Genomic DNA, 26,214 nt, shown 5'->3' with positions numbered 1-26,214 from the left:
TGAACAGCGACGCGTGCGCGTACCTGACGCGTACGTGTGACACGCGAAGAAGACCATCGACGCGTACGCGTGACATGCGCTACGTGCAGGAAACGCAGTAAACACTGATTGTTATAATTAATTATGATTTAAACTTTAATTTTTATAAATAGGAAAATATATTATATTAGTTTTAGAAAATAGATTTTAAATTTACGGGGATTAGATATAAAAGAGAAAAGAAACTTCTCTTCTGGGGATTGCACCTCAACCCAATTTACAGTTGACCAGAATCCTAGTTTTCACTCTTTTCCATGAGCAACTAAACCTCCACTATTAAGGTTAGGAGCTCTGTCTATTTGTATGGATTGATTCTATTGTTTTTCGATTTTAATTCATGTACTGATTTATAATTTAAGAATTATTTTCGTTCTTTATCTTATGAATTTGGGTGGAACGGAAGTATGACCCTCCTTCTAATTGAGTTCTTGTATAACTTGGAAAAGCTATTTACTTGAATAACAGCTTGAAAATAATTTCTCCTAAATTCTAATTATCTGGACTTAACGGGATATGTGACATATGATCCTCTTATATTTGAATAATTAGGATTTTTGTGGCATAATAACTAGAATTAAACTTCACCCCCTAATTGGAATTAATTGACCAAGAAATTGGCAGTTGATGAAAGTTAGAGGAGACTAGAAAGGTCTAAGAAATTAGGGTCTAGCCACATATAGTTTGCCATGAATTAAATCTTGCATGATTAAAATAAATTAATAAGAAAAGTCAATCCGGAAAATAGATAACTCTGAAGCCTTAACTGTCTTCTCCATATTGTTTTTCTAACTTATTTACTTGTCTGTCTTCTGATATTCTGAATTTACTGTTTAATGCTTTTGAACTCTCAAACACTATTTTCTGCTTGTCTAACTAAGTAAATTAATCAACCGTTGTTGCTTAGTCCCTCAATCCTCGTGGGATCGACCCTCACTCACCTGAGGTATTACTTGATATGACCCGGTGCACTTGCCGGTTAGTTTGTGGTTATAAATTCCGTACCAAGTTTTTGGCGCCGTTGTCGGGGATTGATTGTTATTAACAACTATTAGTTATTTGATTGCTTAGATTAGGCGTTTTAGTTTTAATTTTATTCAAATTTTGCTTTTGTATTTTCGAAAAAAAATATAAATATAAATATAAATATAAATAAATAAATAGCACTAATATTTTTTTTAATTTCTAAAATTAAGTTTGGTGTTTCCTAGTTAGTCTTATTTTAATTTTTTTATTTAATTTGCCTAATAATTTCAAATTTTTTTTGTCTTAATTTTAATAGTAATTTTCGAATTTTAGTGTTTATTTTATTCAGTATTTTTTATTTTATCTCTTTACACAGGTTACCTCACTGGGAATTCTCTGCACTCTGACGTAAAGAGTTCCATCTTTTCTTGTCTTCTGTCTGTTTATGCGCAGGAACAGAGACAAGGAACCTCTTTTAGACTTTGATCCTGAACCTGAAAGGACTTTCAGGCAGCGTTTGCAACAAGCAAGACTTTACAAGGCTGCAGAGTCCACTTTGGATCCTAATAATGCTGTTAATGCCAATGTAGCAAATCCGAATGGGAATGAGCAACAAAGGAGAGTGCTTGGCTCTTACTCTACTCCTACTGCAGATCTTTATGGAAAAAGCATTGTAGTGCCTCCTATAGTTGCGAACAACTTTGAGTTGAAGCCACAATTGGTCACCCTGGTGCAACAAAACTGCTAGTATCATGGTCTTTCCCAAAAAGACCCAAATCAATTTATTTCTAACTTTCTGCAGATTTGTGATACTGTGAAGACAAATGGAGTGAACCCAGAGGTGTACAAACTCATGCTCTTCCCGTTTGCTCTGAGGGATGGAGCAAAGCTATGTCTAGATTCCCAACCCAAGGAGAGTTTGGATACTTGGGACAATGTTGTTACTGAGTTTCTTACTAATTTTTTCCCACCAAAGAAGCTGACTAAACTTAGGGTGGAGGTTCAGACCTTCAGGCAGAAGGATGGTGAAACTCTTTATGAAGCTTGGGAGAGATACAAGCTACTGACTAGGCAATGCCCTCCGGACATGTTCTCTAAATGGACCCAACTAGATATCTTTTATAAAGACTTGGGTGAAATGTCCAAGATGTGCTTAGATAATTCTGCAGGTAGTTCATTGCACAAGAAGAAGACACCGGATGAGACTATTGAGCTTATTGAATTGGTTGCTAGCAATCAATATTTATACTCATCTAACAGAAATCCTGTGAACTCTGAGACACCTCAGAAGAAGGGTGTTATTGAAGTAGAAACTCTTAATGCTATTCTTGCTTAGAATAAGCTTATGTCTCAGCAAATAAATCTACTTACTCAGCGGATGGGTGGCATGCAAGTCTCAGCTATCAATACCCAAAATCCACCTCAAGAGGTCTCTTATGACATAACAGGTAATTTTGTGCAAAATGATAATTATGATTATGCTCAATCCTCTTCTGAACAGGTCAATTACATGGGGAGTGCTCCTAGAAATTCCAATAATGATCCCTATTCTCAGACCTACAATCAGGGGTGGAGAAATCACCCAAATTTTGGGTGGAGAGAGCAACCTCAGAGGCCATAGAATTTTAATAATAACTCTCATGGTGGTTTTCAACAGAATAATTTTAATAACCACCAGTTTTAGCCATCTCAGCAAGCAACTTCTCAGCCCCAACAGAACAATGATTTGGAAGCAATATTGGCAAGTTTTAGACAGGAAACCAGAGCATCCATCAAGAACTTAGAGATTCAGATGGGTCAACTAGCCACAAAAGTTAATGAAATTGATCAGAGAACCGCTAATAGCCTTCCTGGTAACACCATTCCAAATCTAAGAGAGGAATGCAAGGCTATCACCTTGATAAGTGGACAAGTGGCAAGTACGGAAGCACAAGTTAATGAGGAGCCAGTTGAAAAAGAAGCTCCAAAAGAGAAGAAGGAAGAAGTAGAGCACGTCCCTCCAAAGTGTGCAGACAACCCATTCTCAGACTCTCTTGACACTTATCCTACATTGCCAAAGGCTCCTGAGTACAAGCCTAAAATGCCATATCCTCAGAGACTTCAAAAGGAGACCAAGGACAAGTAGTTTTCAAAGTTCTTGGAAGTCTTCAGAAAGTTGCAAATCAATATTCCTTTTGTTGAGGTTTTGGAGCAAATGCCTCTCTATGTCAAGTTCATGAAGGAGCTGTTGTTAAAGAAAAAGCCTTTAAAGGGATATGAGACAGTGGTCCTGACTAAGAAATGTAGTGCCATCATTCAGAATAACTTGCCAAGGAATATACCGGATCCAGGGAGCTTTCAAATTCCATGCACCATTGGGAGCACAACCTTTGAGAAAGCATTATGTGATCTAGGAGCAAGCATCAATTTAATGTCCTTGTCTGTGATGAAGAAACTGCAAATCCAAGAGGCACAACCCACAAGGATAGCATTACATATGGTAGACAAATCTATGAAGCCTGCATACGGATTAGTGGAGAATATCTTGGTCAAAGTAGGTAAGTTCTTCCTCCCAGCAGATTTTGTGATTCTTGACACAGGAGAGGATGAGAATGCCTCTATAATTCTAGGAAGACCTTTCCTAGCCACAGGAAGAGCTCTGATTGATGTGGAAGAAGGTGAATTAGTGATTAGAGTGCATAATGAGCAACTGGTCTTTCATGTCTTCAAAGATATACATTCAGTAGGTGAAGAAAATAGGTGCATGCATACTGAGCTTATTGATCCAAACCTTCAAAAATCCCCTGATGATGCACCACAGAATCTGCAGCTTAAACCTCCCTTGGTGACAATCAACAAACTTCTCCCTGACATCAAACCTAAGTTTGGTGTTGGGAATACATCATCAACCAAAGGAGAGGGTCCTAAAAAGAAAGTACCCAGAGGATGGAGAAACAAAAAGATCCCCACTAAAGATTTCTCCCCAGGAATGAAAGTGGTGTTGACTAGCAATCCAGTGTGGATTTATACAGTAAACAGAATCCTCTCTCTGGAGCATATTGAGCTAATTTATGGAGACACAGGAAAGAAGTTCAAAGTAAGGGGTGAAGAGATGAGCCCCTATGATCCTCCTCCTTAGAGGAGCTGACCGTCAAGCTAGTGATGGTAAAGAAGCGCTTGTCGGGAGGCAACCTGATAATTTCGTATCCTTAGTTATTTTTCGTAGTAGTGATTTTCTTATTTATTTGATTTTTATTGAGTTTTTATTGTTTTTCTTTCGTTTTAAGTGTGTTCTGATCACGCAGCTATTTTAGAATAGGAACCGAGTACTTCGAAAAAAAATGAGCACACGACGCGCAAGCGTCGCTGATGCGCACGCGTCATATGTGAGTGCGAGAAAAATAAAAATTGAACAGAGAGTTGGGCAGGAGTGGTGCTGGTGGCATGCCTTGCGCACAAGCGAGTCCATGTGTATGCATCATTCACGCGTACGCGTCGTTTGCGCTTTTTGCCACCCATGCGTGCACGTACCTGACACGTACGCGTGACCCTGAAAATCGGCGTTAGAGATTTGTGCTGGCTTGGGGCTGGAACTGTGCTAGAGGCACAAACTTGATCACGCGTACGCGTCCCCGACGCGTGCGCGTACTTTGCATAAATGGCCATCCACGCGTGCGCGTTCAGGACGCGCACGCGTCATATGAGAATTTTGGTTCCCAGACCACGCGAACAGAGAGTTGTGCGTGCACGAGTCCGCCTTCGCACGATTCGCACAAACCAAGGACACATGTACGCGTGCCATACGCTTACGCGTCACTTTCAAAATCGGGCGACCCACGCGTACGGGTGCTGTACGCGTACGCATCGCATGCACCGCACAACTCCACTAGTGCGCCGCCCAGTTTTGATTTTCATTCTCTCTCCTTCCCAAATCCTAATTCTCTCTCGTTCTTTTATCCTTTTATTCTTCTTTCATCATACTATTTATTTTTGTTTTTAGTTCTTCTTTGCTTGAGGACAAGCAAACCTTTAAGTTTGGTGTTGTCGCTTTGCTGATGGTTTTTCTGTTTAATTTTATGGTACCAAAGGGATGCGAATCATCTTCACGGAGGAGCACAACCTGAAGAATAAAATGGCCACTAGGATAACTGAGGTGGTTGAATTCCTTTCATCTATATTCCTTCCCGCTCTTACTATGTTATGTTCCGGTTTTCTGCTATTTTGTCTCGTTTATTGCATGATCCTTTATTAGATAAATTCCCAAGTTCTAGTTTAGTTCTACTATTTTGAAATTTTCTGTTATTTGCTTTAATGTTGAAAGGTGCCTCATATATTGCCCACTGAGCTTGAAATCAAAAAGAAAGAAGAAAAGATGTTGTGCATGAGAAATTGAGTTTAATTTTTAGAGTAGTCTCATTTATTCAAATGTGGTGGTATTTTCCGTGACTTTGAATGCATGACATGAACAGTGCATATTTAAATTTGAATCAAAGAATGTTGATGTATAAGGAACAGGGATTTAGAAAATTATTATGACTTCTCTGAAATAAACAAAAATTTAATCCTTGAAGCAAAAAAGACAGCAAAATAAGCATAAAAGTAAGGTCCAAGGCTCAGAGAATTCATAATATGATCCGGATTCTAATTCCAAATGACACTAACATCCCTCTGATTCAAAGGAGAGTGAGATGCCAAAACTTGTTTAGAGTTACAATGAATAAACCCCATTTTAAGAATAGACTTGAACATGACTAAACTCTCACTTCTCATGCAAATTCACATCTTAATCTTGCACTTATTTTAGTTGCTTAAGGACAAGCAACAATTCAAGTTTGGTGTTGTGATGCGTGAGCATCTTTTCTATCTTTTCTTAGTGAATTTGCATTTAATTTGATTGAGTTTAATCAAGAATTAATTATCTTTTAACCACTATGAATGCTACTTTGAGTCGTGTGCAATTCTGTTTATTTTAGGTAGCATTTGGTTGGATTTGATGGAGTTTCTGCAGAAAAAGAGAAGAAGGCTATATAGGGCAGGAATGACTTAGAGGATGGAGAGGAAGCTTGCACAAATGGAAGGAGCGCAAGAATTAAAGGAGATGACCAGCGAGGAGCGACGCGTGCGCGTACCTGACGCGTGCGCGTGATTTGGAGATTTGCACAGCGACGTGTGCGCGTACCTGACGCGTACGCGTGACATGTGCCACGTGCAGGAAACGCAGAAAACGCTGATTGCTATAATTAATTATGATTTAAACTTTAATTTTTATAAATAGGAAAAGATATTATATTAGTTTTAGAAAATATATTTTAAATTTATGGGATTAGATATAAAAGAGAAAAGAAACTTCTCTTATGGGGATTGCACCTCAGCCCAATTTACAGTTGACCAAAATCCTAGTTTTCATTCTTTTCCATGAGCAACTAAACCTCCATTGTTAAGGTTAGGAGCTCTGTCTATTTGTATGGATTGATTCTATTGTTTTTCGATTTTAATTCATGTACTGATTTATAATTTAAGAATTGCTTTCGTTCTTTATCTTATGAATTTGGGTGGAATGGAAGTATGACCGTCCTTCTAATTGAGTTCTTGTATAACTTGGAAAAGCTATTTACTTGAACAACAGCTTGAAAACAATTTCTCCTAAATTCTAATTATCTGGACTTAACGGGATACGTGACATATAATCCTTTTATATTTGGATAATTAGGATTTTTGTGGCATAATAACTAGAATTAAACTTCACCCCCTAATTGGAATTAATTGACCAAGAAATTGGCAGTTGATGAAAGTTAGAGGAGATTAGAAAGGTCTAAGAAATTAGGGTCTGGTCACATATAGTTTGCTATGAATTAAATCTTGCATGATTAAAATAAATTAATAAGAAAAGTCAATCCGAAAAATAGATAACTCTGAAGGCTTAACTGTCTTCTCCATATTGTTTTTCCAACTTATTTACTTGTTTGTCTTCTGATATTCTAAATTTACCATTTAATGCTTTTGAACTCTCAAACACTATTTTCTACTTGTCTAACTAAGTAAATTAATCAACCATTGTTGCTTAGTCCCTCAATCCTCGTGGGATCGACCCTCACTCACTTGAAGTATTACTTGGTACGATCTGGTGCACTTGCCTGTTAGTTTGTGGTTATAAATTTCGCACCAACGACCGGCTTATCGGTTTTGGCCTTGATATCGAGACAATCGTTGTGAAAATTTTGCGCCTCGTTTCGTAGAATTAAATAAAATAAAGGATATTTAGGTCTTTTCGTAAAATTAAATAAAAATATTTTTTATTTTTGTTAAATTATAAGAGTATTTTAGTAAAAATATTGATATATATATATATATTTAAAAAAAAATAAATACTGATGTGAATAATATAATTTACGAGGCGTTTTGTTATTTGTTCACGTTTTTATCGTATCAGTACGTAATGAATTTATTATTGTACCGAAACAAACATCTTTTTTTATAGTGTATAAAAAGAAATTTGACAATATTATTTTAAAAAAAAAATTAGTGAATAAAATTCAAAAAATTCTAAGTTAAAATTGGAAGACTTTAGATTTGTATCATTTTGATTCAAAGAATAACCAATTATACAACTGATTTTATGGCTAAAAATACTATCTCGAATTTGAGAAAGTATGTGAAATGGCTTTTAACATCAACTTCATCGTTTGATACACAGACAACAAAAAATAATTTATTGCCGTAAAAATAGAATTTTAATAATGATACAGTTAATCATACTAATCTTTCAATCCTTTTTTTTTTTTTTTTTTTTTTTTTTAAGAAAAACGAATCCAAGAAACGGGATTTAAATAATAAAGTCAGTCCTAATGTTTTATTTTTCCTTCACCTGAAAAACCCCGTCAAGAACTCCAGAAAATGCAGAAAAGCAAAGCAAAGAAGATAATATAATGAGTGTGTGATACAACAACGCAGTAGTAGAGGGAGCTTCCTCCACCAACTCCTCTCTCTCGCCGCTTAAACATGAATCTTCGAATTGAAAACACAAACACCATCGATTTGCTTCAGCTTTCTAAACCTTTCTTCCCTCCTAAAACCCTTTTCTCCCATTCCTTACCTCAACGCCTTCTTCTCAGAACTAGATTACGCCGTAAACACTCTTCCATCACTCTCCGCAACCTCACTGTAACTGCTTCTAATGCTCCCAATCCTCTTTCAAACTCAGCAACTCTCACCCAACAAGAGCAACAAGAAGAAGAAGAAGAAGAAGATGCTGAGTCTGCTCAGCTATTCGAGGTTCGCCTTTTTTCCCCCCTTAAAATAACAAAAATGAGGAAACAGAGAAGAATTCGATCAAATTTTGGAAAACTGCGAACTAGGTCCTTTTTATTTTGTAGGAAAGTTGAGTATTTTGGTCTGGATTTTTTTCCCCTTAACTGCTATGGTGCAAATGTCATAGTCCATTTTGGAACTTGAGAGTAATTAGGAGATTGAGGAAACTGTGATGGTGGTATTTGCAGAGACTGAAAGAGGCCGAAAGGAAACGGGTGAATGAAATGGAAGAGTTTGAGAAGAAGGCAAATATGCAGTTAGAGAGGCAGCTTGTGATGGCTTCTTCATGGAGCCGAGCTTTGCTGACCTTGCGCGGAAAGCTGAAGGGAACTGAGTGGGATCCTGAAAACTCACACAGGATAGACTTCAGCGAGTTTATGAGACTTCTTGACTCTAATAATGTCCAGTTTATGGAGTACTCCAATTATGGCCAAACAATATCAGGTAGTCAAGTTCATGGTTTGGTTGCTTTCTACTCAACTGGGTAAAGTTATCGTGTGGTCGAATTGTCATAATTATCTAAATATATTTTCCCCATCCTTTTTTGATAATTATGCAGTGATTCTACCATACTACAAAAATGGGAAAACACCAGGGACTGAAGGTAATCCTAAGGATATTGTTTTCCGCCGGCATGTGGTGGATCGAATGCCAATTGATTGTTGGAATGATGTTTGGAGAAAACTGCATCAGCAAATTGTAAATGTTGATGTCATTAATGTGGATACAGTACCTTTTGAAGTTTACACAACTGTCGCAACTGCAGTCATATGGTCTATGCGTCTTGCTGTGGCTGTTGGGTTTTACGTGTGGATTGATAATTTGATGAGACCAATATATTCAAAGTTGATTCCTTGTGATTTAGGATCTCCTACCCAGCAAACTAAGCAGCCACTCAAACGCCAAGCACTTGGATCGCTGGGCAAAAGTCGGTAGGTGGAGAAATTTTCTGTTGCCTAACCTCGTCCCTGTGTTGGAAATTTCATTTATATTGTGCTTTGCAAGTTATTGCAAATTTAGTCAAGACATGTCATTTGATCATAACTAGTTATCTGTTGAATGTGGTTGGAAAAATTTCAAATGAAATTTCTAATTATTATATTTTTCACCCAGGGCTAAATTTATATCTGCAGAAGAAAGAACTGGTGTCACTTTTGATGATTTTGCTGGCCAGGAATATATAAAGAGGGAATTGCAAGAGATTGTACGAATTTTAAAGAATGATGAGGAGTTTCAAGACAAAGGAATTTATTGTCCAAAAGGTGTGCTTCTCCACGGACCTCCAGGAACGGGTAAAACTCTACTGGCTAAAGCCATCGCTGGGGAAGCAGGGTTGCCTTTTTTTGCGGCAAATGGCACAGATTTTGTAGAGGTGATGCCTGTTCTCCAAAGATATTCACCCGCATTGAATAGAAAGTAGCAAGCAGAACTTTGGAATATAATTTCTATTCAACTTTCAAATCTAAAAATAATTTAATTCTTTAGGAGAATGGGGATGTAGATAAAATTTAAATTAAGCACTCATTTGGTTTTCCTAAGATACAGGCATATCAGTTTGGTCCTTTCATAATGATATATCAAAATTGTCATTCAATGTGAAATCTTAATAAAAATTGGCTCATTTACCTTTGGGCCGTTTCAGTGTATCAGTATATCAGTATTAAAGGGCCAATGATGAAACATGCATCTTTGGAGGATGCAAATGTTTTGATCTAAATGTGCGTGCAGGTCTGACATTGATCAGAGTGTGCTGGTTGTGATCGTACCTAGATCATATGCTCCACTCTGTAAATGAATGAAACTTATACCCATGAAATATGGAATATTTAATGCATAAAAATTGTCTTCATCTTTAAAGTTAAAAATCAGCTTATTTAATTTGCTCTTCTCTCAGATGTTTGTAGGGGTTGCTGCATCACGTGTTAAGGATCTTTTTGCTAGTGCAAGATCATTTTCACCTTCTATCATATTTATTGATGAGATAGATGCTATTGGTAGCAAGCGTGGAGGACCTGACATTGGTGGAGTAAGATTCAGACAACTTTTATATTCTTTTTGTCCTCATAAGTAACTGATTACAAGCAGTAAGAAACAGAGCGAGAGAGAGAAAAAGGGGGGGGGGGGAGTGAATTAATTGATTCTATTTCACATGGTATCACATTTTGCTAATGCTAATCTGATACCATCCCACTTTCAAGTTAATAGTAAATACTATCATCTCTAGTATTCCTTCTGATGAATTATGTTTTGTAAATTATATTTTGTAGGGAGGTGCTGAACGGGAACAAGGCTTACTTCAGATACTTACTGAGTTGGATGGATTCAAAGTTTCTACAGCACAGGTATGCTTTTAATTCGCTTCCAGGTTACAATGATGTTATTTGATATTCTAAACTTAAATTTCAGGTGCTTGTGATCGGTGCTACAAATAGATTAGACATTCTTGATCCCGCTTTGTTGAGGAAGGGTCGTTTTGACAAGATCATTCGAGTTGGTTTGCCATCAAAGGATGGAAGATTTGCCATTTTGAAGGTGATTTCCTCCTCCGACAATCTATGCATAATGAACCTTGCTTCGAGAAGTATTTCATTGTCTTTATCCATCTTTTTTCGTGTGTAAACTAGGTGCATGCTAGGAATAAATTCTTTCGCTCAGAGGAGGAAAAGGAGATTCTTCTTAGGGAAATTGCAGAGCTTACAGAAGATTTTACTGGAGCAGAGCTACAAAATATACTGTAAATAACCATTGACTATCATTGCTGCAGCATTCTGGCATTAGAATACAAGCTAATATGTCATGAATTAAATGACAGGAATGAAGCTGGAATTTTGACAGCCAGGAAGGATTTGGATTACATTGGGCGAGATGAGCTACTTGAGGCATTAAAGAGGGTTTGTGGTTTCTCTGCATCATTTTGGCATGGCAATAATATTTTTCTTCTGATGTGTTTTCTGCTTCTGCATCATATCTTATTGTGGATCTTGTGAATTTGCAGCAAAAAGGAACTTTTGAAACAGGGCAAGAGGATAGTGCTGAAATTCCTGAAGAATTGAAGCTTAGACTGGCATACAGAGAAGCGGCAGTTGCTATTCTTGCATGTTATTATCCTGAACCACACCGCCCTTTTGATGAGGTAACTGAACTTTCTTCAAACTGTTTATCATGTTCATCTATTGTGTGTGGAAACCTGATTCTTCATTGGCGACACTGTTTCCAATGCATTAATTGTTTGCAGACTAATATAAACTCAATCCAGAGCCGGCCAAATATGAGTTATTCTGAGACTGCTGGCCAAGTTTTTGCGAGGAAGTCAGATTATGTAAATTCTATTATCCGTGCATGTGCTCGTAAGTTGTTGCAATTTAATGTTACTTGAAAAGCTGTCATGAAAGTCTAGTTTGACTTTTGCATTTGTCATCATATATTGTTCTTTTAAGCATTCTATGTTCAAATTCTTCATTGATAGGTAAGATATTTTCTAGATCATTTGAGTGTTGATTGATCTTTAGCTACCTAAACAGAAGCATGCATAAAATTTTTGTAGCTAGCCATGGAGATGATTGACAAGGACTGGAAGATTTGGGTATTAATCTATTTTTCATTTTACATTTGTCTTTAGCAAGAATAATTGAGGAGGAGATGTTTGGAATTGACAACTTATGTTGGATCTCTGCAAAGTCAACGTTAGAAGCTTCAAGGCGTGCTGAGTTTTTAATTTTACAGACAGGAATGACAGCATTTGGGAAAGCATACTTCAAAAACGAAAGTGATCTTGTACCTAATGTACGTTTGTGGATCGAAATCTTGTTTGAATATACCCTGTTTCCTCAGACAAAAGTGTTTTGAGTATAGTTGTGTTGCAACTTATGTTGAAGTTTGGCACAGCTTGCAATGAAGCTTGAAGCGCTCCGAGATGAGTATATGCGTTATGCTACAGAAAGGTGTTCATCCGTGCTCAGAGAATACCAGGAAGCAGTTGAGACAATCACAGGTTTGGTTTTGCATGTTAACAAATAAAGTAATAAACACTTTCTGCTAACAGTTATTCAAGAACGTGATAGTTAAGACCTGTTTTCAGAAATAGGCTCTGTTGTAGAGTAATTTAACAATTATTATAAATTTCACGTAGACATGGCTTGCAAGATTTTTACATGGTTACTTTGCAGATGTTTTGCTTGAAAAGGGGCAAATCAAAGCTGAGGAGATATGGGACATTTATAAGAGTGCTCCTCGTCGAACTCAGGTCAATTCCTAAATTTTAACAGAGCATGTTGTATTACTTTTTTGTAATAACAATTGATAATAATTGCAATTCATAAATCTTGTATGATGCTCATGCTTTCATCTCATATTTGATATCCAACAAGCATTATGATTACAATTCGTAAATACACTTTCATGCATTATGGTTTTCTTCTAGGTAGAGGCAGATCTCGTAATTGTAGTAGTCATAGTGGTAGTTGTAGTGGTTTGAGAGTAGAAGTGGTAGAAGAATAAAGAGAAATAAGATAATAATAGAGAGAAAAGGGTATTTTTGGAAGAAGAAGGTTTTAATTTTAACTAGAGGACAAAAGTAAAACAAAATAAAACGTTTGAGATAAAAATTAGATGCTTTAAACATTAAGGATGGAATTAGGACTTAACTGAAACATTAGAGACTAAATGATAATCTTGAATATTAACTTTCTTTCACCGGATATTATTTAGCCTCCTGTGAGTCCAGTTGATGAATATGGAGCACTGATTTATGCTGGACGATGGGGAATCCATGGGATCAGCCTTCCGGGAAGAGTTACATTCGCACCTGGCAATGCCGGGTTTGCGACCTTTGGAGCTCCTCGCCCAACCGAGGTATATTCCAAAGTCATGTTTCATAGGCTGCATTAACTTGTCATCCAACACTGATCTGTTTCTTCTCTGCCTGCAGACACAAATTGTGAGCGACGAAACTTGGAAGCTAGTAGATGGTATATGGGACAAAAAGATTCAAGATATTAGAGATGAATCTACAAGGGTGATCGAAGAAGAGAAAGAAAGGCCACAACTTTTGATGGCAAGCCATTTCCTTTGACAACCGGTACTACAGAAACACATTGTAATTTATGATGTCAAAGAGATACCTTATTATTAAGGCAGTTGTAAATTTATGAGTTGATATCCAATTTTGCTGTAGTTTTATCCATGTACTCTATAATAAATTAGAGAAGATTTTTGCACTGTTCATTGATTGTAGCATTTGGCCTAGGTTTAGGTTCATAAGTTTTTGATTTTCCAATGTAATCAGATATAGACTTTGATTATTAGTCAATGATTTTTTTGTTCAACACACAAGGAAAAAAAATTACAAGGTATAACTTATAGCATCAAATGACAAGATGCAATTGAGTTTATTCTCAAATGCTCGTTACTAAGTAAGAAGGATTGTATTCTTTGTTAATTAAATAAATTTAGTTTTTCATTTATTATATTTTATATTAACAGTTTAAATTTAGAATTTAAAATTTGGAGTGCTTTAGTTTTGGTTTCTTCTTTTTCTCACCTTTAATAGCAAGTTAATTTTAGAGTGTGTTTCACACTTTCACTCCTTACTTTCCTGAGGGCATTGGTATTTGAGGATTTGCCTTGTAATTGTGCTTTTGGAATGGTCTTCAATTTTTATTTTTAGGGTTTTACTATAATTTTTATGAGTGAATATAAAAAAGTTTGAAGTGTTTACATTATGAAATTTTATTTTTTCAATAATAAAATCCCAGTTTTAATTCCTTAAAACTTTGAATCAAAAGTCGAAAACCCTTGTATTGTATCTACTTCTAGCCTACCACAATTTAAAATTCATTTACAGTTTGCTGTCTTTCACTTTATTCAAGGTCAACTACATTATTTAAACTATATGTTATTTGATATAAAGTAATAGAAAATGTCACTTTAAGAATAACAAGTTCCCACCAGACGAAGATGGCAATTGGTAGACCGATTATGATTCCGTTATTAGCCTATAGAATGAAGCTTGAACTTTGTACGGTAACTGCAATTTGGTCTATTATATGTTTGATGAATTGTCACAAACACCAGAAACCAGTCCCTAGGAATAGGAAAGACCAAAGGCGCCTCTAGTTGTAAGCTTTGCTAGTTAAGATTCCAAAAACCAGCGAATTCCATGGTTTTGGAGATGAAGATGCTTCTTCTTTTGCTGCACTATATATATCACTTCAGAGCCAACCCCATTTCCGCACAGCTAAAAAAGAAAAGTTCTTTTGTGTTTTTTGTGTGAGTGATCAATCATTGTTCAAGAAAAGAAGTCAATCAAGATTCAAGCCAGTACTAAAAGCAAAGAAAATGGTGTCGAACACTGCTGGAAAGATCATACGCTGCAAAGGTAAACATGATTTGGCCATCGACTTTCAAAAATGTTATCTGCACAAATCAGTTACTATATATTTATATATAAATACATGTGTTGTTTAATTTATTTTTAACATATATTTTGTATTTAACATATATTCCGTATGGATGACTAATTTGTTGACTGATTTTTTATTTACACTTAGCATGATTGATTGAGTTTTCCTTGTTACCCTTTTTAGCCGTGGTGTTTTTCATTGATTGGTTGACTTAATGTATCTCCAATGCAGCTGCGGTGGCTTGGGAAGCTGGAAAGCCACTGGTGATAGAGGAAGTGGAGGTAGCCCCGCCACAGGCAGATGAGGTCCGTATCAAGATATTGTTCACCTCACTCTGCCACACTGATGTCTACTTCTGGGAAGCTAAGGTATAACTAGTGGTTCTACATGATTAAGTGCTACTATAATTTAACACAACATATGATGACATTGTCAAATTGGAACTTTTTCAGGGACAGACACCGGTGTTTCCTCGTATTCTTGGTCATGAAGCCGGCGGGTATGCACAATTTCCATTTGAATGATTAGTAACTTGTTTCTTATTTGTTTGTCCTGTTATGAACCATTTCTCCCAAAAGCATACTGTTTGATATAAGCATGTGAATGATTTTTCATATAACATACTCATGGAGTCATTGTGTTTTATCTCATTTTTCTTTTGAACTTTTTGTTTGCTCTCAGCATTGTTGAGAGTGTTGGTGAGGGTGTGACCGATCTCAAGCCCGGAGATCATGTTCTTCCGGTGTTCACAGGGGAGTGCAAGGAGTGTCAACATTGCAAATCAGAGGAAAGTAACATGTGTGATCTCTTAAGGATCAACACGGACCGTGGAGTGATGATCAGTGATGGCAAGTCAAGATTCTCAATCAACGGAAAGCCAATTTACCATTTTGTTGGAACCTCCACATTCAGTGAATACACTGTTGTTCATGTTGGCTGTGTTGCCAAGATTAATCCTGCTGCACCACTTGACAAAGTTTGTGTCCTCAGTTGTGGAATCTCAACAGGTTACAAATAGCTTCTCAGTTCTCTTCCAATCAATTGAACAAGTTTCTCTTTGAATTGACAATGTGAATGGTTTTGAACTTTTCATATTTGAAGGTCTTGGTGCTACTTTGAATGTTGCAAAACCAACCAAAGGTTCATCAGTGGCTATATTCGGATTGGGAGCTGTGGGGCTAGCTGTAAGTTGTCTCAATTCATAAATTGAAGAGGATACTTTGTTTGGTCGTAATTTTGCTTTTACACTTGTCCTAGGCGGCCGAGGGTGCAAGACTAGCCGGTGCATCCAGGATCATTGGGGTTGACTTGAATTCTAAGAGATTTACTGAAGGTGAGACCAGCAGTTACAAAGTCTATAACTTGATTACATCTGCTCCTGTTTCAAAACAAATATCATCCACATATATTCATTTTCTTAATGAGAAAGTATAGGGAACTAACTTCTAGTTGACCAACATTAACCAACTTTAGTTTTTAGGTTTATAATTTAGGATTTAGAGTTAAGGTTTATGATTTAAGGTCTATAATTTAAGATAAATAAAGTAATCTTAAAAAAGTTTGCTGATATTGGCCAAAAAAATTTACTTGCCTAGCATTACTCTTTTGCCATTGATCATCATGATATTGTGAGCAATGAAATATATTATACCAATGTCCATACTGATTGTGTTTATTCTTGTGTCCAGCTAAGAAGTTCGGAGTTACTGAGTTTGTGAATCCAAAAGATTATGACAAGCCTGTTCAAGAGGTTTGTGACCTTACATATGAACTATAACATGTCTTGGAATTTCACATTGCTCTTACTTGTACTTAATTAAATCCATTAATTTTAAATTCAGGTGATTGCTGAAATGACTAATGGTGGTGTCGATCGGAGTGTTGAGTGTACCGGAAGTCTCAGTGCTATGATCTCTGCATTCGAATGCGTCCATGATGTAAACTTCCTCAATCCTACTTATCATCGAACTCTTCTACTTAGGAGGGGACTTCTTCCAGTTGTGAATTTAAACTTTTGTGTGTAAATTTTGTAGGGATGGGGTGTTGCTGTGCTTGTTGGTGTGCCGAACAAAGATGATGCTTTCAAAACACATCCAATCAATCTTTTGAATGAGAGGACTCTAAAGGGTACATTCTTTGGTAACTATAAGCCACGTTCTGATCTCCCATCAGTGGTGGAAATGTACATGAACAAGGTTAGTTGATTTCATAATTAATCTATATAATGTTCACCATATTAATTTCAGATATATGGAATTTGTTTTTATCTTCTGATTTACCAAGTAAACATTTTCTGACTAAAATAATGTGTACAGGAACTTGAACTGGAGAAGTTTATCACACATGAAGTGCCATTCTCAGAAATCAACAAGGCCTTTGAATACATGCTTAAGGGAGAGAGCCTCCGTTGTATTATCCGCATGCCTGCATAAAATTTCTCTAATTAAGACTCTGTGGTGTGTAAAACAAGAATCTATATGAGCTTATATGTTATGGGAAAGTTTTCAAATATACCGGTATACTAGTATTTCAGTGATTTTTAACTGTTGATCTTAATTATATATATTGTATTATATTTTTTATAATTAAGATCAACGGTTAAAAATCACTGAAACACACCGGTACACTTGAAAGTTTTCCAATGTTATGCTGCGATTGTTCATACTTTTATAGGATTTTTACTGTATCCTCAGTTTCAAACTGCATGTGTTTGTACAGAACAGAATAAGATGCTCATGTACCGTTGTGTGTTTTTATTATACGAATCAAATATATATACTTCATTTTTGTGTATATGTTTACATCAAGACTCCAACATGCTGCAATGGAACTATTTTAAGTTGCAAATACAAAAAGAATTTCGCTTTGCAGTAGCTGCAAGATCCAATGCAACGGCTACAATAATAAATCACTTCTTGAATGGAAAAAAGTGTTAGGAAATAAGGAAAAACAAAATTGATACAAAAGGAATTAAATGTGGTTCAGTTTACCAGTTACCTCTACCGCAAAGAAAGCAAATAAATATTTCTATCAAATATGATAAAGATATAAAATAAGTGATAATCTATTTATAATATATTAAAATAGAGTTAAAGATAATAGTCTAATGCATTTTTAATCTTTTAGTTTTTTAATCTTATGTTCCATCAATATAGGTAGCTAATTGGCGGGATTTACTTACTACTTATCTAATTGAATTATTTTTTAATTTTTTTTATTTTTAATTGAATTATTTTAAAATTTTTTAATTTTATTTTTCATGTATCCTCATTATTATAATTTAGAATTTTTTTTTATTTTTCTTCTCACTCTCATGACATTTATTTTTCTTTAAGTTATTTTATAATTTTCATATTCTCTTACTCTTTACTTTTATACGGAATATTATATGTCTTCAATATTAATATTATTTTTTTCTATTTGGTATAAACATAATTCATTCTTTTTTATACTCACTCTTTTTATCTTTCTTATCATTATTATATAGAAATACAACTTAAAATTCTTTTTTTATTTTTCTTTCTCACTATACTCTTTTGTCATTTATTTTGTTTAGGTTACTTTATACCTTTTATATTCTCTTACTCTTTACTTTTATATAGGATACTATATGGTTTCAATATTAATAATATTATTTCTCTTTAATAAGTATAAATTGAGTAATAAAACATAATTTATCATCTTCTTTCATATTTACTCCTTATATTTTGTGTATAAATCAATAAAAACTTCACACTTCTTTATCTCTTCTTTTTACATAATATCACGCCTTTTATTCTTTTTTCTCTATTTTTACTAATATTTTACACAAGTATTTGATGAATTCGGTTACATTGATGATCACAACTCTTTTTTTAAGTTTACTAAACATATGTATTAGGTAATAAATTCCTAAAACACTAGATCTTTATACTTTTTTAGTTTTTTATTTTATTTTTGGTTTAATTGTATTCATTAGTTATATCCAGTGGCGGAGCTTAAAATAAAATTTTGGGGGGCCGAATAGAAGATAATTGTCAATATGTTTTGATATGGATCCCATTTAAGATAAGATCGTCTAACCTCATTTCTCTTATTTGGGTGATATTGCCAAATTTGAAACCTTTTTCTAGGGTCTCGTTCCAAAGAATTAAGGTCAAACTAATCAGATGCGATTCTTTGAACTTTTGAAGGTTGTATCTCACTTTTTTCGTGTTTCATTAAAGTAGAAGTACTATCTACAGGTTTTGATATTGTAAAAGTTATATGTTCTCCTTTTTAAATATTAACCTTCCTTTTAAAAAATGTATCAATTCTTTGATTTTTTATGATTATTTTATATAAAAATTTAAATATATTTCCTATAAAATATGTCAAAAAGAAGTTAGAAGGATAAATATTAAAATTTATAATATTTATTGAATTTTTTTTATCAATTTATACAACTACGATAGTATCAATACTTATTGAATATTCTAATATTTTTTATCATATAAAAAATTAAATTAAATAAACAATAAAATATAAAATAATATTAAATTACATAAATAAAAAATATCTAATTTTTTATATTTGAACTCAAAAGTAGAGGGAGTGTTACTTATTGAATAGAGAGCTACGTTCAATTCAGTCCAAATTCAACATGTTTTGAATGTTTAAACTAAAACTATTATGCAATAAAAGCAAGAGATGAAGATTGAACTTTAGTATTTTAAGTTATAGTAAAATATTTGAGCCAACTTAACTATTTTTTATTTTTTGAAGAAGTATTATTAATTTTTTTAACAAAAATTTGGGGCCATAGCCCCCTTGTCTCAACTAAGCTCCGCCCCTGATTATATCATTCATATATCATTTCTTTTTCTTTCAACAATTTATATTTTTTAATATTATCTATTTGTAATATGTTAAAAATATATGGTACTATTGTGAATAGTGAAAAATAAAATAAAAAAATTGAATGTTAATTTCAATTATATATCATGTCCTTTACAATTTTGTTTTTAATTTTTTTCATTTTAGTCTAATTATATTTTCATTAATTATATTATTCATATATCACTTCTTTTTCCTTTTAACTATTTATATTTTTTAATATTATTTAATTATAATATTATTAAAAATATATAGTATTATCGTGAATCATGAAAAATAAAATAAAAAAATTGAATATTAATTTTGACTATTAAAATTGTATTTCATCTAATAGTTTTATATTTGTACTATAATATTTAAATATAATCTAAAATAAATAAATAAATAAAAATGACTACTTATAAGAACAAAAATAAAGATAATAATATGAAATCAAATAGAGAAATTTGAATTGAGTATTTTTATAATTTTACTTAAAGTCAAACTTATTTATAAACTTTTAATTGTATAATTATTAAATTTTAAATTAATTTATATATTTTATACGATATATATCTATTTTATTTTCAGGAGTCTAAATCTAGTTACACTTAAATCAAAACCGCCAGTGAGATATCAAAATATGACCAAACACTCAAACTAACCTAATTATCAAATAATATATATTCTTGACTCTTAAAAATAAAAAGTAAAAAAGAATAAAATACTTTTCGGTAATATAAAAAGAAAATACAAAAGACTAACACAAATGACAAATCTCATCTTACCAAAAGAGAAAGACCAATAAATAAACTTGATACACAAAACAAATGTAGAAGAATTCTGAAAACACTAACCTAAGATTTCTTAATGGTGGAAGTTTCTGACCCACAAATATTAAATAACTCCCTAACTCGACACATTTTGAAGCATTAAACGTCTAAAGGCTTAATTTTATACAGGCAACGAATGTGAACAAGTTGGCAAATATTATCCACTGTTAATTATGCAATCGCACAAGTTGTACTCACATCAAATTAAAGTCTCTAATTTGAATACAATCAAATCACCAACTATATATATGTGAACACATACGATTCTACTTCTTCTTGCATTCACAACCAAAAAATAAATTTCAATTTGATCTTTGTTCATTTAAACATGCAAGTTTAATTTACACTCCTTCAAAACCACCATACAACTTGAATTATTTGATCATTTCTTCACAAAAAGTATATGGTAAATGATTTCATAATCAGTTTTCTATTTTGAGTTATTTAATTTTAGTCAATGTATTGAAATTACTGTAGTAACAGATATGAATAAGAGAGGGTAGTACCAGTACCACAATCAATCCAAATGATCTTCCATTTTTCCATTGGTAACAGTTAACTTTAGACTTTAGAGGTTAATAGGTATGGGATTGAGAGTCCAAGATTCTTGACCCGTGACTAAAACGTTTTGGTATCAAACAACAAAGCCCTCTTATGAGTAGCAGCTCACTACATTCCAAATAAAGCCCAGAATCACTCACACAATACTAAATTACAAGAACAAAAGAACAACTTATTTTGACATTTATGGCTACCCTCAACGTAAATCATTGTCCACAGCTTAAAAAAAAACAAGTCCTCGTATAGAATAGATTCTTCAATCACATGACTCTTGATCTTGTTACACATGTATATTTGCAGTTGTTCCTTCCTATATCGAATATTGCAATTCTTTCACGTCCCAATACAAGCCAGAAAATATACAATAAACTATTCATGCACCAATAATAATGACAAGGCCTACCTAAATAAGATCCACAGAAGAAAAGGAACTATATAACTCTGGTTATTGGCATTTATTGCCTCTAGTTTCCAATATGAATTATTATGCTATATGAAATATTATACTTAAATATTTATATTATTATATTTAATATTATTTATTTATTGTAACGAAAATTAATGAATACGAAATAAGATAAATTTGTATTGATTGATTTTTGTTATTTTTTTAAATATTTTTGTGAAATATATAGATATATAAACCCAATAAATTTTTGTAGGCAATACTTTCCTTTTTAACTCTCTCCTTTTCAACCTCAAAAACCTCTCGAGAAGAAACCAACTAGGGCCAAATTCCAACACCCTAAAATGGCTTCTAAGATGCTCTTGTTGTTTCTCTTTTTTGTAGCACAACAGCAATATAACTTAGTGAAAGGAGATACAACTTTGATAAAGAGAACTTGCAAGAACACAAAGTACTATAACCTATGCTTCTCTTCCCTAAAATCTGATCCTAGTAGCCCAACCGCAGATTCAAAGGGCTTAGCAGTGATCATGGTTGGAATTGCAATGACCAATGCAACCTCAACTTCTTCCTATTTGTCCTCTAAGCTTCTTAGTCCAAAAACCAACAGCACAACCTTAAAAATGGTCCTCAAAGAATGTGCAGACAAATACTCTTATGCTGGTGATGCACTCCAAGATTCGGTTCAGGAACTTTCTGATGAGAACTATGACTATGCTTACATGCACATCACTGCTGCAAAAGATTACCCAAATGCATGTCACAACGCTTTCAGACGCTACCCTGATTTGGTTTATCCTCGTGATCTTGCTCGTAGAGAAGAAGGTTTGAAGCATATATGTGATGTGGCTATGGCTATTATTGATAACCTTGATTGGTAGTATTTTGCATCCATTATGATTTGTGAGATATAACTTCTACTTTGAAATATCCAAACCATGCATTCTCTATCTTCTGAATCTTAATTTTCTGTTATTTCTGTCAATAACTTTGTAATAATGTATATATTATTTCGTGTTTTGTTTATTGTTTTTTGAGTTTTGGCCTAAATTTTATTAGAAACCTCATACGTTAATCTTGATAGTTTTAGAGTTGAGTTAGATTCTCCCAATAATATTAATAAATTGGATATTGGCTATGGCTGCTGTGAATGAAATCTACATATTATTATTATTAGTAATTAGCCAATTTGGGATATGTAAGGGCAGGTAGTTTTGCATGTTTATGTAGCGTGCCCCACTTGTTAGTGCTGGAAAAAGTTGGATAAGGATTATTGAGCAAATAATTTATGGCCTCCATTGAGATCAACTAATGTTAGTTGTATAATAAAATTAGCCTATAATCAGTCATCAGTACCAAAAACTTTGTTGCGCTTGTACGCATAATCCACACTATTTCGTACAACAGCAGCAGTACCAACAAGTACACTGAGTCGTCCAAATAATACCTGAGCGAGTCAGGATCGATCCTACGAGAATTGTGGCTTGAAGCAAGCTTATGGTTGTCTTACAGGTCTTAGTCAGGCGAAATTAGAAGGTTGTGGTTGTGAAACTATGAAGACATACGTTGTATGTGTAAAGCATGTGTTTTCAGGGATAGGAATGGATGATAGGATTAGATTGAGCGTTGGAGTTGCTTTGTCTTTTTGAAATAACTCTGGTATTACTGTCTTCTTTGCTTGTGAATGATCTTTTTCTATGGCAGGATGTAAGTGATCAAAGCCACGTCAATAGTCCTTGATCTCCTCTGTTACAGGTCAAACGCCATTGTCAGTGGTCATTCAATCTGACGGAGGGTGAAACTCTAGCAAATCATTCTCTTGGCAATTCTACTCAAAGCGCCATAGACAAGGTCGAATCTTTCGGATCAGAGAACGCTGCTTCTTTGGATTCTAGCCTATACCACGGAGATCCTAATCTCCCCAGAGATTGGCTGAACTGGTGTCTCGAGAAGTTCCCAACGAAATCGTGGATTAACTGTTTGAGAGATGTATAAACATAGCTGTTGGTTCGTGCTTTCCGACCAAGTATTCACACAAACCCAAGTAGACGCAAGTGTTTGTCAGGCATGTTCATCTTAATGTGATGAGCAGAGCCAATTTGTCAGATCGTCCTGTTCATCATGATGAAGATCGGATATACATCTTAGAGATAGATCAAACACGGATCGAAGAAGAAATAGAAATACTTTTATTAATTTATAGGACTCAGCAGGGCTCCTCCCCTCAACCTAAGAGGTTTAGAAATTCATACTGAAGATAAAAACAATGTAGAAACATGAATATGGCAGACCTCCCTCCGTGGGAGGTGTAAAAGGTTCTCCAATCTCCTGAATTACATGAATAAGATAACTTAAATACTAAACAGATGACTAATAAGGGTAAAACAGTCTATTTAGTGCTAAAATTCACTTTTGAGACCCACTTGGTTAGTGTTTGGGCTGAACTTTAATGAGATCCACGTGCTATGAAGTCTCTTGGGCGTGGAACGCCAGCTAGGGGGTCCTCTCTGGACCTTTGGACGCTGGGCTCTGCTCTTTGGGCACTGGATGCCTAGAAAGGGGCATCAAGCTGGCGTTGGACGCCGGTTTTGGGACTTTAAATCCGAAGGAAAGTATGGACTATTATATATTGTTGGAAATCTCTGAAAGTCAGCTTTCCCTAGCCGTTGAGAACGCTCCATTTGGACTTATTTAGCTCCAGAAAAGCTCTTCCGAATGCAAGCAAGACAGATCTGGACAGCATCTGCAGTGCTTTCTCTGTCTCTGAATCAGACTTCTACTCCAGCTCCTCAATTTCAGCCAGAAAAATACTTGAAATTGCCCAAAAATACAAAAACTCATAGTAGAATCCAAAAATGTGAATTTTAACACTAAAACCTATAAAACTCAATAAAAACTAAACAAGAACTACTAAAAACTATATGAAAGTGATGTCAAAAAGCATATAAAATATCCGCTCATCACAACACCAAACTTAAACTGTTGCTTGTCCCCAAGCAACTAAAAACACAGTAAGATAGAAAAGAGAATTAAGATACAATAAATTTCTAAGTTTCAAATGAAGCTTAGTTAAAATCAGGTGAGCGGGACTTAGTAGCTTTTTGCTTCTGAATAGTTTTGGCATCTCACTATCCATTGAAACTTAGAGATGTTGGCATCCTTAGGAACTTAGAATCCAGATGATATTATTGACTCTCTTAGTTAAGCTTATTTTGATTCTTGAACACAGCTTTTTAGAGTCTTGGTCATGACCCTAAGCACTCTTTTTTCCAGTATTACCACCGGATATATTCATGCCACAAACACTTTACCTGGGTGAACCTTTTCAGATTGTGACTCAGCTTTGCTAGAGTCCCCAGATAAAGGTGTCCAGAGTTCTTAAGTACACTCTTTTTGTTTTGGACCACGACTTTAACTGCTCAGTCTCAAACTTTTCACTTGACACCTTCACGCCACAATCACATGATTAGGGACAGCTTGGTTTAGCCGTTTAGGCCAGAATTTTATTTCTTTGAGTCCTCTTATCCATTAATACTCAAAGCCTTGGGCCTTTTACCCTTGTCTTTTGGTTTAAATGGTTACTGGCTTTTTCAATCTGCCCTCCTTTTCCTGCATTTTTGGGTAGTAATAGATTTTTCTGCTTTTTATTTTTTTCTTTTCGCCATTTTTTTTTCTTTCTTACATGCATATATTTTTTTTTTGCAACATGCTTTTTATTTTATTTTTTGCTACTTTTTCTTGCTTCAAGAATCAATTTTCAGATTTTTCAGATTATCAATAATATTTTTTCTTTTTCCTTACTCTTTCAAGAGCCAACATTCATAAATTTTAACTTCAAATATGCACTATTTAATTATACATTCAGAAAACAAAAGCAAATGACATCACATCAAACTAATTAAACTAATCTTATTTTAAACTTGAAATTCATGCATCACTTAATTCTTTTCAAATAAAAATTTTTTTATTTAAGTAAAGTGAGAGATATATGGAACATTTTATAAAATATATACTAAAATATAAAATACATGTTAAAAATAAATTAAACAATACATGTATTTATATACAAATATATAGTAGTTACTAATTAATTTTAATAAACAAATAATATTTTTTATGAGAATTATTTGGGAGATCATAGTAAAGAAAATAAGGAAAAAAATGTTCAATAATTGTTTCATGATGAGTATCTTTGGGAAAGAAAAATGTTCAATATTGTAAATTCTCCCAATTTTTTCTTGTTTTAAAGTGTGACTTTTATTATATATTTTTTATATAAAAATGATATGTGTATGTAAAAAAATAGTTATTAAATTAATTATTATATATTTATATATAAAAATATGTATTATTTAATTATTTTTAATGTGTATTTTATATATTAACATATATTTTAAATGAGTGGTTAATTTAGTAGTTAATTATGTTTTATGCATACATAGCATTAAGGTTTTAAAAATCGAATCAATTATTGAACCGTTCTAATTACTGATTTATTGGTTTATTAATTCAACTGATTTAATTATGATTTTACTGAAATAATCATTGTATAATAAAATAATAAATAAAATATAAATGAACACACTAAAATATAATTATAAATTTTAAAAATATAAAAATTAAAAGTGCAATACCAATCAAAATATGATAATTTCATGTAAGTACAATATAAGAATCACGAAAAAAAAAAAACTAAATACCAAAATTTTTATATGATAACATAAAACACAAATAATATTTATAAATTTTAATTGTATTTAGTTCTTAATTTTTTTGTTTATTATTTTAAAATGGTTAGCTGACAATTAATATTTGTCTTGAACCAAATAAGTTTAGTGGCGTATTAATCCAATTGAATTGGTCGATTCTGTTTTGTGCTAACTTTTTTTTT

At 33.7% G+C, this 26,214-nt stretch overlaps 3 protein-coding genes and 1 non-coding gene across 4 annotated transcripts; 3 read left to right on the top strand and 1 right to left on the bottom strand.

The window, feature by feature from the left end:
- Positions 1–1,987: 1,987 nt before the first annotated feature.
- On the bottom strand, positions 1,988–2,096 carry LOC148581470 (small nucleolar RNA R71). The gene has a single exon (XR_015897562.1). It is a non-coding gene; the product is annotated as a small nucleolar RNA R71 (small nucleolar RNA).
- A 5,651-nt stretch (positions 2,097–7,747) lies between these two features.
- Positions 7,748–13,518, top strand: EMB3144 (AAA-type ATPase family protein). Its single transcript, XM_088509703.1, has 16 exons — positions 7,748–8,253; positions 8,478–8,733; positions 8,849–9,221; positions 9,403–9,661; positions 10,184–10,315; positions 10,557–10,631; positions 10,696–10,821; positions 10,914–11,023; positions 11,102–11,180; positions 11,285–11,422; positions 11,525–11,636; positions 11,909–12,072; positions 12,175–12,280; positions 12,456–12,532; positions 12,997–13,140; positions 13,217–13,518. Exons 1-16 carry the CDS (start codon positions 7,981–7,983, stop codon positions 13,358–13,360), a joined length of 2,568 nt encoding a protein of 855 aa, XP_088365829.1. The 5' UTR covers positions 7,748–7,980; the 3' UTR covers positions 13,361–13,518.
- Positions 13,519–14,149: 631 nt separating this feature from the next.
- On the top strand, positions 14,150–17,499 carry LOC107643773 (alcohol dehydrogenase). The gene is made up of 10 exons (XM_088509701.1): positions 14,150–14,665; positions 14,922–15,058; positions 15,143–15,189; positions 15,372–15,697; positions 15,792–15,874; positions 15,948–16,023; positions 16,379–16,440; positions 16,532–16,627; positions 16,724–16,885; positions 17,006–17,499. Exons 1-10 carry the CDS (start codon positions 14,626–14,628, stop codon positions 17,120–17,122), a joined length of 1,146 nt encoding a protein of 381 aa, XP_088365827.1. The 5' UTR covers positions 14,150–14,625; the 3' UTR covers positions 17,123–17,499.
- A 4,022-nt stretch (positions 17,500–21,521) lies between these two features.
- C/VIF2 (cell wall / vacuolar inhibitor of fructosidase 2) lies at positions 21,522–22,461 on the top strand. Its single transcript, XM_016323676.3, has one exon. The coding sequence runs from the start codon at positions 21,668–21,670 to the stop codon at positions 22,202–22,204; it is 537 nt and encodes a 178-aa protein (XP_016179162.1). The 5' UTR covers positions 21,522–21,667; the 3' UTR covers positions 22,205–22,461.
- Positions 22,462–26,214: the final 3,753 nt, after the last annotated feature.

Source organism: Arachis ipaensis, chromosome B10, assembly GCF_059453495.1.
Source record: "Arachis ipaensis isolate K30076 ecotype BB chromosome B10, ASM5945349v1, whole genome shotgun sequence".
NCBI lineage: Eukaryota > Viridiplantae > Streptophyta > Magnoliopsida > Fabales > Fabaceae > Arachis > Arachis ipaensis.
Note: the sequence above shows the minus strand (reverse complement) of the source record. Positions and strands in the feature narration are given on the sequence as shown.

What these genes read in the sequence shown, in the direction of transcription:
- C/VIF2 (XM_016323676.3), top strand. Translation starts at nt 21,668, where the DNA reads ATGGCTTCTAAGATGCTCTTGTTGTTTCTCTTTTTTGTAGCACAACAG.
- EMB3144 (XM_088509703.1), top strand. Translation starts at nt 7,981, where the DNA reads ATGAATCTTCGAATTGAAAACACAAACACCATCGATTTGCTTCAGCTT. An exon ending in GAGGACCTGACATTGGTGGA is followed by an intron (nt 10,316 to 10,556) that starts GTAAGATTCAGA and finishes TATATTTTGTAG; the next exon opens with GGAGGTGCTGAACGGGAACA. An exon ending in GAAGATTTGCCATTTTGAAG is followed by an intron (nt 10,822 to 10,913) that starts GTGATTTCCTCC and finishes TGTGTAAACTAG; the next exon opens with GTGCATGCTAGGAATAAATT.
- LOC107643773 (XM_088509701.1), top strand. Translation starts at nt 14,626, where the DNA reads ATGGTGTCGAACACTGCTGGAAAGATCATACGCTGCAAAG. An exon ending in AAAGATCATACGCTGCAAAG is followed by an intron (nt 14,666 to 14,921) that starts GTAAACATGATT and finishes TCTCCAATGCAG; the next exon opens with CTGCGGTGGCTTGGGAAGCT. An exon ending in ATGACAAGCCTGTTCAAGAG is followed by an intron (nt 16,441 to 16,531) that starts GTTTGTGACCTT and finishes TTTTAAATTCAG; the next exon opens with GTGATTGCTGAAATGACTAA.